This window comes from Leptonotus elevatus, chromosome 2, assembly GCF_054856555.1.
Source record: "Leptonotus elevatus isolate MCC_2025b chromosome 2, RoL_Lele_1.0, whole genome shotgun sequence".
NCBI classification, from domain to species: domain Eukaryota; kingdom Metazoa; phylum Chordata; class Actinopteri; order Syngnathiformes; family Syngnathidae; genus Leptonotus; species Leptonotus elevatus.
Window position 1 is genome coordinate 26552021 of NC_141240.1, and position 12178 is coordinate 26564198.

Here is a 12178-nt window from a genome sequence, read left to right on the forward strand (position 1 = left end):
CTTATAGGGGCCCAGTATGCCGGCAACAAAAGGACCACTTCCTCTGCTGATGCCTCAGCCCTCTGGTCAGAAAGCCAAACTCATCTGCACCACCTCAGTCCACCTGAGCCCCTGCACGCCCCCGCCAGCAGCGGCAAGCCTGTTGGCTCGTCTTATGGCCTCATGGGAGCAAAGAGTGGCACCCAAATACCCGGTGGCACCGGTTCCGGTGTCAGTCCGGTCCTCGCTTGGCATGCCGCCATCAACGCCGCTCGCCAAGCGCAGGGCGATGTTGCGAAGACTGACATGAGTCCGCAGCACTCAGCGAGCGCCACCGCAGCGGCTCCCGTTGGCTCGTTGGCACAAAGAAAGAGGCAGCAGTACGCTAAGAGCAAAAAACAGGGTGGGTCCACTAACAGCAGGCCACCCAGAGCGTTGTTCTGCCTCACCCTCAACAACCCCATCCGCAGGGCCTGCATCAGCCTGGTGGAGTGGAAGTATCCTTTCGATGTTTGGTTGTGGTTGTTGATGAAATAAATAGGCAGAAAAGCTGTGTGAGTACATGTATATTCCTGTATTGTACAGTCTTTCTTTTGGAACAGCAATCGTGGTTTAGGAAAGGTTTCATAAATTTGGGTGAATTGCTGGAATGGTTGAATTGCAAAGATCCTAAGTAGTGGCCACTAAATTGTATTGTAAGGGAAACCGGTCCAATTAATTATAAAATCAATAATGGTTAATTAAAAATGTAATAATCAATTAACTCATTAATTAAAAGAGACTCAAACAAATTTTGAGCACCACATAAATTTTTTATTATTTTATCAAGATAACAGATGAGAACCTAGTTGAATCAGTCATTAAAATGAAGGCTGGACCCTTTTTAGGATTTTGTGAGTTATTTGTTCAGTTTAGAGGTTAATATAAATTGATAAACACACACACACACAGTACATAATCATGTTTTAATTTGTGCACGTTTATTTTCTAATCTATTTGGAAAAATCTACTTGGAACTTAAACTAAAATGACAAAATAATCAAAGAAAAACATACAAACAGAAAAAGGGAAACAGTCTTAAACGAGGTGATGGAACTTCCTAATTAAGCCAATAAGGGACCCAACATTTAACCTAATTGCTTAACTCAATGAACTAATTTGTACAATCTGGTTAATGTTTGCAAAGTTGCACTTAGAGATGGTCTCGTGTAGGCTCGAGAGATAGAGAGAGAGAGAGAGAGAGAGAGAGAGAGAGAGAGAGAGAGAGAGAGAGAGAGAGAGAGAGAGAGAGAGAGAGAGAGAGAGAGAGAGAAAGAGAGAGATCATCACCGCAAGTGCAAAATAAAGTTGGAAGTAATGGAATTGGAAGTGTTAGTGGAAGACAAACAATCAGTTACGGAAAAGAAACCTCACTAATAACTTTGAGGAAACAAGCAACCACATAAAATCCATGAAGGAATCGAACGTCGATCAGCGTTCTGAAACAAATTGTGTTCGACCTTTGAGATTCCACTTGACATCAAAATCCATCATCAAAGCTGCTTTTACGCATTGGTGGGAGAATTAACCTACCATTTTGACCAATTTTTTTGTAAGGAAGAGGCTTTTAATTTGGATGAGAGTATAGACCAAATGGATTTTAATCTGTCAGCATTGTCGTGCATTCCTATTCTTATATTTCCATGTCTTACATTAAAAACCTTCCTTAACAGTTTGTCTTTCAGACCATTTGATATATTTATACTGCTGTCTATTTTTGCCAACTGCGTGGCCTTAGCCATCTACATCCCTTTCCCTGGAGATGACTCCAATTCTACTAACCAAGAGCTGGTAAGTAAATCTCAAAGTATACAGTATGGGTAGTGATGTAATGGATCAACTGTTTACTGCCTTGCGCATGCTGTCTTTGTACCAGAACAGCGGATTTGCCTTTGAGGGTCATGTCATACTGTCAATATATCAATTATTTGTTGATTCATGTTAGGCTGCCTCAAAAATATACCGGGTTCAAGTCTTGGCTTGGGATGCATGCTTTACTGCGATTTCCTCACACATGTCAAACTTATAATTGTTGTTGCCTTTTTTTTTTTAGAGCTGTCAAACGATAATTTTTTTAATCAGATTAATCACATTTTAGAATTTTGATGATCACGATTAATTACTTAATTAAAAAGGCTTTTTTTTTTATCAAAATGCCCCCCCCCCTCCCGCCAAATTTGAAGAGCACCGGTTATGTGTTAATTCTTTTGACATTTAATGTTATGAGGACGTCTTCAACATCTTTTGATCCACTGCACACGCTCATCCTCCTCTTTATCTAATCAGTTAATTGCTTGCATAATTTAAAATGAAAAAAAATGACCCCAATATTTTGACAAATATTCTAAATGTCATACGCAAACATTTATTAAATGCGTTACTTTAATGCATGTACCTTTAACGTAGCCATCCGCTGTCACGCTAAAGGATAATCTATGGTCAAAATGAATAAAATCAATAAATAATAAATAATTAATTATTATTAATTATATAATTATTATTAAATGATTCATAATAAAATTAATCTGTGTTAATTCATGATTAATGATTAATGCGATATTTTTTTGTGATTAATTAATCAGTTAAAGCTTTAATTTTGACAGCACTACTTTTTTTTTTTTTTTTTTTTAAATATTCAGTTTCTACATGTCCTTAGAAGACCTTTCATTCAGTCTTTGCTTTCTTCTCTGAGCCTCGCAGGAAGTGTGTGTTTCTGCAAAGCGAGAGGAATTGATAGTTGGGCACAGAGAAACGTTGCATGTTCCCTCAACAGATGGGGATTACTCACCCTGTGTGTATGTGTATGTGTATGTGTGTGTGTTCGTGCACTCATCATCACGAGAGCACAATGCACAGTGCACAGTGCACAGTGTGTGTGATCACTAAGGGACATGAGACATTTCATTTTAATGTCAGACATATTTCACATAATTTCAATTTGTTTGAATAATTAAAAAAAAACATTCTCAAGAGGATATACCGGAAATAAAATTAGGTTGTTAAATGTGTTTTAACCTGGATCAAACTGATACCATTGTTGACACTTTGTAAATGATAAAGGCAATATAAGAGTACAAGAAGTTAACTGCTGCTGATTGCAACAATAAAAAACAGAATTGTAAAGGTGAGTTGCGTATACTTCACATCAAAGATGTACCAGTGTTGTGGAATTCAGGTCCAGAAAGTAAAAATCCTGAAAGAGGTTGGCTTTAGCCACATGTGCTTCTACTCAACAGGTGGAGACGAGCTCGTTTACCTGCCAGTTGAGTAGACGCACCTGTGGCTAAAGCCATTCTGTGCCAAGGGTTTACTTTCTAGACCTGAATTCCACAACCCTGACTATGCCTCATTCATCTCGTTTTTTTTTAAATTCTTAATTGTTTCGTGTGAAAAAATGTTTATCTCATCTTACGTAACGTTTGCCAAGCGATGATGTGCCGCCATTCTGTCATCACCACTGAATCCTTCACACAAAGCGCTAATGATGGAAATTCTATTTATTTTGCTCTTGAATGCTTTCCATGCCGTTGGTGTTTTTTGGCGGCGGTCAACTGGACAAAAATGAGTCACGCTGTGGACACACAGAATGACAGTCACTGGCAGTTGAGGGAAATGAATATCCTGAGTTACGACCTCACTGCGGTTTCAGCCTCTAATACTAAAATATACTCACACAATTTGTTAAACATGGTTGGTGGAACTTCGGTTTATTTGTATGCATCAAGGATACATTGGATTTACACATTTTCATCCAGCGAGAAATGGTTTCGTATACTTATTGCTTTTGAGTGTGTCATGCTGCTGTGAATATGACATAATGTATGTGTGTGGATTATTATTATTTTTTGGGTTCATGAGCTCAGGAGTGACGAGAGATACTTGAGCGCGTGCGTGTGCACATGTTGAGGGATTAAACTGGACAGTGGATTAGTCGGCCATGAATGAGCGTAGGAAAAGAGGGAGAGAATCTATCTATCTATCTATCTATCTATCCGCAAGACTTGAAATGAGCTATTTTGCTTTGCAGTTTACGAGTCAAAATTCACATTTCATGCCACACATTGAATAGCATGCTAAGAATCACAGATTTTTATGTTTTTCCAACGGAAAAGCTGGACTTGATGCACACTGCACGTTATGTCGCCTGCGCCGGAGGGTAGGAAGTTGAAGCAAGGTCATTTGCCCCTTATGCCATACCAGCTCGCTAGCGACAAGCTTTGGCTGGCTTGCCGAGTCTGAGTTTAAGTCAGTAATCATTGCCTCTATGGTGGCTACACTTCTGACAAGTATCGTTCTCACCAAGGGATGACGAGAAAAGACGGCGAAGCCACGCTAACTGCTAAGATAACCTTTCACAGAAGTCGGGCTGTAACGCATTAAAGTGGAGAATATCCAACTTCAAACAGCGAAACATAGGCAACAATGTTAATAGTTGTTTGTATATTTGTGCCCTGTGATTGGCCTGCAACATGTCCAGGGGTTTACTTGTCGGCGAACACGTACGTTTGTTTATGACGTCTTTGTTTTGTTTGCATTTGATTTTGCGTGTGTGATTCTCAGAATCAAGAGTTAGATTGCATCATTTTCCCAGTCGGGGATTAAAGGTTTAGAGGGGAGAGGAAATGAGAGTCACACTAAGCAGCATATGGCATTGACCGACACTTGTGTCTTTTCCTTTGTGTGTTTGGCAACATAAACACTGTATTGAACACTTCTGTGAAATAGAAGCGTGATTAAATTGAATTTCGCCTGAGCAATGACCTGACATGCTCGTGACAATTCTGTAGAAATTCAGATATAATTTAAATGCTACGGTACTGTAGATTTGTAAAGACACTCCCAAAAACAGTCCTGTCGTTAAGCACTACACAAATATTTGATTTTCAAGACGTTGCAAAAGCGAGCGGTTTTGATTGCTGATTGCCGGTTTATTTGCCAGTTTCAGTTTGTGACGTTAATCCATCCATTTTCTATAGTGCTTATCCTCGCTAGGGTCGAGGGTGAACTTGAATCACCACGAATGGGGCGCGTGATACACCTTAGACTGGATGCCAGACAATTGCAGAGTAAGCATAGGCAAACAACCATTTATACTCACATTCTCACCTACGGATGTGTTTTTGAGATGTGGGAGGAACCCTGAACAGCCACAGAAGACTCATGCTAAAAGTGGGAAGAACATGCAAACTTAAATTCCCAACCGCAGAACTATGAGGCAGAGGAATTTACCACTACTACACTTTCCCACATGATGATAAGAGTCACACAAAAATACTCCAGAGTTCCAAGAAAATCCATGCAGATAAAATGCAGCTAGAGGATTTTTCTTTCATGATGGAACTGTTTCTCCCTCCTCACAATGCAAATGGCCCATTTGTCTGTTCCAAATGCTTTTATATCATTCTCCATGATTTTTGTATTTTGTTGAATGAAGGTGATGTGGTGGTTGTTTGCCTCGCAGTTGGGAAATACAGGTTTAATCGACAATGATCCTTCTATTTGATCAAATGTCAGTTGAATAGCAGAAAGCATATTTCAGCTCAATCACTGTAAAGCAGGGGTGGGCAAAAGTGTGTCTCGAAGGCTCTCTCCGTTCTTTAATCTGCCCACCCAGCATTTGGCATTATCAAGAGTACTGTAATATTTGTTGCATAAATAAAGATATAATTTCTTTAAAGTCTGTCAAAAAATGCACTTATTCATTTCTATTTTTATTAATTTATCTAATTGAATTTTTTATTAATCGACAAAATATTAAATGTACTCTCATTTTATTGTGGTACATGGTTAGTTAATCATCTCCCCATCTGTCCGTCTGTCTGTGCGTCCATACATCTATCCTAATTAAATGAATTTTAAATATGATGTGATTTGACCCAAAATCAAATGTGGCCCTTTAGCACAAAAGTTTGCCCATCCCTACTCGAGAGTGTCAGCTGTCATGTCAACCATCAAATGAGAGCAAACAAGGAGATCGATTAGCTGTACTGGTGACTCGACCTAGCAACAGCGGGTTGACCCAGTAAGTTGTGTACTTTAGGGCACTGTTTCTCAGCCCCGGTCCTCAAGTACCCCTGTCCAGCCTGTTTTCCATGTCTCTATCAGCCAACACACCTGAGGATCATTATCAGGCTTCATGCAAGCTTGCTGATTAGCTAATGGTTTGAAACACCTGTGTTGGCTGTGGGAGACATAGAAAACAGGCTGGATAGGATAGGGGTACTTGAGGACCGCGGTTGAGAACCACAGCATTAGGGGCAGTAACGGAACGCTTTTTTTTTTTTAAATGTACATCTTCACATGCATTCTGCATTTTGCTGTGTTGTTCTAAAGGTTACCTACAATTCACTGTCCGCGTGCTTGGATTTGGTGGTGGTTGTGATATTTATTCATTTTTTACTTACTCCAATGAGGTTTTTGTTTTTTTGTGGTTTATGTACTGAACTCCCTAACTGCTGTCTTTAGTACCTGTATATCAACCTATGTGATTCCCCATCATCATCATAATAATAATAATAATAATCACATTTCTATGACACTTAACCATTTTGGATTGTGGGTGAGCTGGAGTATATCCCATCTGTGTTTGGATACAGGACAGAGTACACCCTGAACTGGCCACCAATCAATTGTAGGATAGCTAGGCAATTACAAAAACTCACATTCACATTTATGGTCAATTTAGAGTATTCAATTAACCTAATGTGCATGTTTTGGTAGGAAATTGAAGTACCCACACATGTACGGGGAGAACTTGCAAACTCCGCACAATAGGGCCTGATTCGAGATTTGAACCCATAAACTCTGGACTATGAAATACCCCATTCTGGAGCGCAATAAAGCAATGGAATTCACTATGCGTATGCAGGTGAAGAAGCTGTCATTTTATGCAGATTTCATTCACATTTTGCATTTGGCAGCATTGTAAATATCATTTGAAAAATCAATTGAACACGTTAGACACCTATCCCTCAAATCTCAACAGATCAGTTTTCAAATTGTGGCGCTTATGTGGGATTTCATTGTGTTTTGTTCCCTTTTAACGAGCAAAGGTGCACTGAGATATTCATGATATGATTTTAGGAATTGTTTTCTAAACTCTTAATTGAAAATGTACCTGAACAGTTTTTTCTTGAATAATTACAAACGACATTCCTGTTGATTTAATAATAATAATAATAATAATAAAAAAATAAAAATAAAAAATACACAACACTACTTTTGTGTCCAAGAAAGTAAGATTAAGTAAGACATAAATTCTGCAGACATGCATTTATTCATGATTTTTTTTCACTTTAATTGGTTTTGTTTAGTTTTAGATTACAATTGTCTTTCCAGATTGTTTTCCAAGTTTTTCCCTCCACAACATGCTAAAGTTTGACACTAGATGCAGATGAACAGTTTATTTTTACATATTGACAAGCCTTGTGTTGTTGTATTTTACCATGTGTCTCCGCTTACCTGGCTTCCCTAGTCCAGAAATCTGTGATCATCCATCTTTATTATAGCGCGTTCCCATCATTGTGAGTCATTTCTTCCTCTAGTGATCTGTCACTCCATTTCATCATTACCATGTTATATATAGATTCAAGAACAACAAGCCCACACAAATATTGTCATCTATACTGGTTGAATCACGCGGATGGTTCTATTTCCGTAGACAGTGCATGTGCGCTCGGCGTAAAAACGGAGGCATCTTGATTTTAAATTGTAGTTAACAGGATTTGGGAATTTGCCATACTTCGGGTGGAACAAGGCTTTTTCTTTTACACAACGGCAATTTGGTTACTGAAAATAGACTAGACTTCAGACAAGATGGTGAAATATCAGCATGAACCTAAAATGCACTATAACTATCACAGGATATTTTTATTTTTTTTTAATCTTTGAATGCTCATGCCTACTGTTGCGTACTGGAAATCTTACAGACTTAAATTCATGTGTAGTGTATTCTTTTTTCTCTCTTCATGCATGGGGAATGCTTTGGCATCCACTGGGTGTGCAACTCTTATGCAAGAGTTGTGTGTTTTAAATGGAGCCTGGGGGCTTTGTAGATATTTAGTAAGTAGGTGACAGATGTTGGTCGGCCTATTGGGTGACTGCTTAGCACCCAAAGACCCAGGGACCACAGACACTGCTGGGAATGTGGGGCAAAAAGAACACACACACACACACACACACACACACACACACACACACACACACACACACACACACACACACACACACACACACACACACACACACACACACACACACACACACACACACACACACACACACACACACACACACACACACAGCGTAACATTCTAGAGCTTAAAATGAATACAGCATCATGCCTTGCACAGAAGTAAAATGCAGTGATTCTGTCCAACAACTAGATAGAATTTGTTGTGGCTGTAGTCGTACTCCTATTGTGACCATGGTTCCAAATTATTTTATTATTTTTCATCTTTTTACACTTTTTTGATTGGTCTTTTTTTATTTTATTTTATTTTTTTTAATATACAACTATTTAAGATCTCAACACGGGCCAAAATTATCTGTCCTAACTTCAAATGATTATATGTATATATATATATATATATTTTTTTTAACGTTTGATCTCAGTTAAAGTCTACACTCTACTGAGTGCTGCTCCTTCACCTTGTTTACAAGCACAGCTGGCTTTCATGGCAACTGTCACCATGGCGACTTGTGGAGTGAAGTGTGCAGGAAGAGGGCTCAAGTGATGTAGACCAAGAAGGAGTAGAAAGCCGCGAGTCCAATAAATTGCAAAAAGAGCCCAGAGAACAAGCGAGGACAGAGGAGACTTTAATGAGTGTTGAGGATGATGATGAAAGAAAAAGAGATGACAAGAAAAGTAATTAAAATCATGGATGAAAGAATGAGGGCAGGGTAAGCTTGAAGGAATTAAGAGCAGAGAATGATGTGATTAATAAGACTACAATACAGTAGGAATTATGTTGAATACATCTTTAGTTTATACTTTTTGAATGTTCCACTTACATTTGATATCATGCGTTATATATTGTGAATGTATGAATCAATCAATCCATCAGTTAACAAAGTAACCGAAGACTCAAAGTTGTTCATTATCTTGAATGTGGGTGTGCATTGTTGTACGTCACTAAGTGTATTGTGATTGACTGGCGACCTGCCGAGGGTGTAGTGAAGTCTTCCGTCTTGCCCACATACAGCTGTGATAGGCTCTAGTTTACCCATGACGCTAAACAGCTTGAGCAGTAGAAAATAGATTGATAGAATAATCCCTTAATTGTTCCACAAGGTGGAAATCAAATCACAGTTTTAAATGTCCCTTTCCACTGCACACCACCTACTCAGCTCAACACTTGACATTTAGTTCATTGGTCTTACTTCAAGTCAAGTCAAGTCAGTATGGGTTTCAATTTAGCATATCAAACCTCTTGCATAAAATTCTCCTCCTTATTTTAGTGGATATACCTTTGGTCCATTGTTGTAAAGTGTTTCTAAATGGTTAGCATCTCATTTATCTTACAACAGGGGCCACTTTCACTGAAATTTGATCTGTGGCCTAATAAGCTCTAAATAACCATGGGTTAAAAAATATTTCTTGTTTTTTTGGTGCAAATAATTACACAGACATTCTGAAAACATTCCCATTTATGATCTTATTGCAGAGTAATATGACATTTCTTAACAAAAAATGAGCACAGCATTTTTGCATCAAATTCTGAGTAACAGCCACATTTCAGAATGTCATTTAAGCGGTTGTCAATGCGCTCTCCAGTGGACAAAATTAGCAACAACGGTTCATGTTTATAAAAAAAAAAGAAGAAGGGAGAAACCCCCACCCAACTGAAGTTCATGTTTTGCCCTCACGGGCCAGATTGGAGCCCCTGACAAGTTGGTTCTGGCTCGCGGGCTGTATGTGTGACACCTGCACAGTAAGTTATGTAGAGTAAATATGACTCTATTTAGAATGGGACCAAATAGACTCAGTTTTAGAGTAATAATTATACATGGAAGAGAGTAAAACAAAGAATTGTAAAAAAAATAAAAATAAATAAAGAAGTTGAAGAACAAATTCACGACCTTCAGCTTGGGAGACAGCTGATCTACTCCCTGAGCCACGCTCTATCTGTGTGTTAGTATATCACTCGTGTCAGCTGAAATCTTAACTAACTCCAAGCCCAAAACACATTTTTGGTCTCCTCTTGGAGAGATACAAACAGTAGGAGGGGCATTGCTCAGGTGGTAGTGTGGCAATCTCCCAAGCTAAAGGTCGTGAGCTTGTTTCTCAACCCTTGAGTAACTTTTACCCCCCCCCCCCCCCCATTCTTTATTTTATTCTCTTCCAAGTGTAAATATTACCCTATTCTAAAACGGAGTCTATTTGGTCCCACTCTAAATAGAGTCCAATTGACTCTTTACTGTGTGAGATCGATTGATATGTTGCATGCAGTGCTTTTTTTCTCTGAAGTGGGAGACATAGCACTTCAAAATGAGGCAAGTAGAGCTCAGCTAAGAGGGTGTTGTGTTCTGGAAAGTGAAACATAACAGCAACCAGCCACAACAGAAGAACTCTCCAGTCCAAAGCCTGTACTGTTACAGATTATTCCTAAAAATGCATCACAAATAGTGTTCCCACCCTATGATTAAATTAGCCAGTGGCACTCTTGTTGAAGCTTTTCCTTCTTTGGCAATAAGTCTTCCAATCCAAGCCAAAGAAAATCTCAATCAAATTCAGAAGTGGGTTTTTAATTGAAGAGGTTGCACAGAATTAGAATGATCAAATAAAGCTCAGTCAGGAAAGACATTTCACATTGAGAATTAGCAACGTAGCAATTACTGTCCTCTCATTTGACATCTGATTTAATCTACAAGTACAACTTGCATATCAATGCACTGGCTTTAATTGTTTGAGATGCAGAGTAAAATATTTCAGGTGATGCTAAGAGACAAGTGGAACAAAAGAAAACTAGATGTAAATGTGTTGTTTTGTCTTTATCCAACAAAACGGAATGGTTCGTGCAGCTATTGAACACACAGGCGTGTCAATGAACTCTGCAACATGTTTAACGTAATATTATCATCATCATTATGATCTTGTTGCCATGTTCAGAAGTAACCATGTGTACTGATGCCTTGGCCTTTCATCTTATTGTGGCTCATGAGAAGATAATCTAATAGGAGCCGATTAGCATGCTCCTGGCTGCCTGGTTGATTCGCCTACACTACGTTGTTCCACAAACAACACACACCATACAAATGATAATTAATGATGATGAAGGTGGTGATGATGATGATGATGATGATGATGATGATATGTATTCTTAAATAATTAGAAAATGTATTTGCCTTTTTGTCTTGCTCAGTGTTGTTGTTTTTTGCCATTAAATGCTTAACTCAAAGTTCTGTTTGTCATGAACAGTCAAGAACATTTCCAAATGATTCCAAATTAAGGTTAGTGAATGTATCATGATGTAGAGATATGACACTTTAGAGTGGTCACGCTGTGTTGACGCTCCTTCTGTCCGTCAAACGAACAGAAAAGGAAAGATGAGTTGCTGTCCAATAAAAATGATGTACAGTACAGTATCTACAAATGTGGTTAATTTCCTTTAGGAAAATCCTTTTTGTGTTTTTTCCTCTTTAGAATTCCTCCAATGTAGTCAGTCTTTGTTTCAGCATGTTACTAGGTTTGAATTATACCGGAGTGTTATGTTGGTTGAAAATATTTCTGAGTTTCTCAGACAGACAGACACTTACAACATTGTTGTGTCCGTCACTCTATAGTGGATGTGCAAATACATTTTATTCTAGTACGGAAAAACAAACATGCTCCCTGAGGTCACACGCAACCCCGGGTATCGTACCGCACCCCACCCCCACTCTTTGCGAGGGACTGCCTTATAGACAGTTGAATTCAAAACAAGTCCATATCGTTATTTAAGTGAACAACAAAGGAAGGTTTTGCTTCTTATTCTGTCCTCACTCACTCTCTGACAAGCTTGCTGTTTACTGGTGAACCACGTTACTTTAAATAATATTTCATAATACACAAATCTGTAATGACCACCTGTTTACGTTCATGAGTCTAACATAACAGCTCTGGGTAATACGAAGCAAAGCATTATGGGAAAGCGACTCATTGAGTGTTGTGTCAGCTTCA

At 38.7% G+C, this 12178-nt stretch overlaps 1 protein-coding gene across 28 annotated transcripts in view; it reads left to right on the forward strand.

The window, feature by feature from the left end:
• The window catches only part of cacna1db (calcium channel, voltage-dependent, L type, alpha 1D subunit, b), a 67372-nt gene that overhangs the window by 2408 nt on the left and 52786 nt on the right, over positions 1 to 12178 (forward strand). For all 28 annotated transcript variants that reach the window (XM_086068902.1, XM_086068906.1, XM_086068904.1 and 25 more), the window contains exons 2-3: positions 8 to 476; positions 1704 to 1809. In XM_086068902.1, the coding sequence (XP_085925028.1) occupies positions 8 to 476; positions 1704 to 1809 (575 nt within the window). The remainder of the gene's footprint in view (positions 1 to 7; positions 477 to 1703; positions 1810 to 12178) is intronic.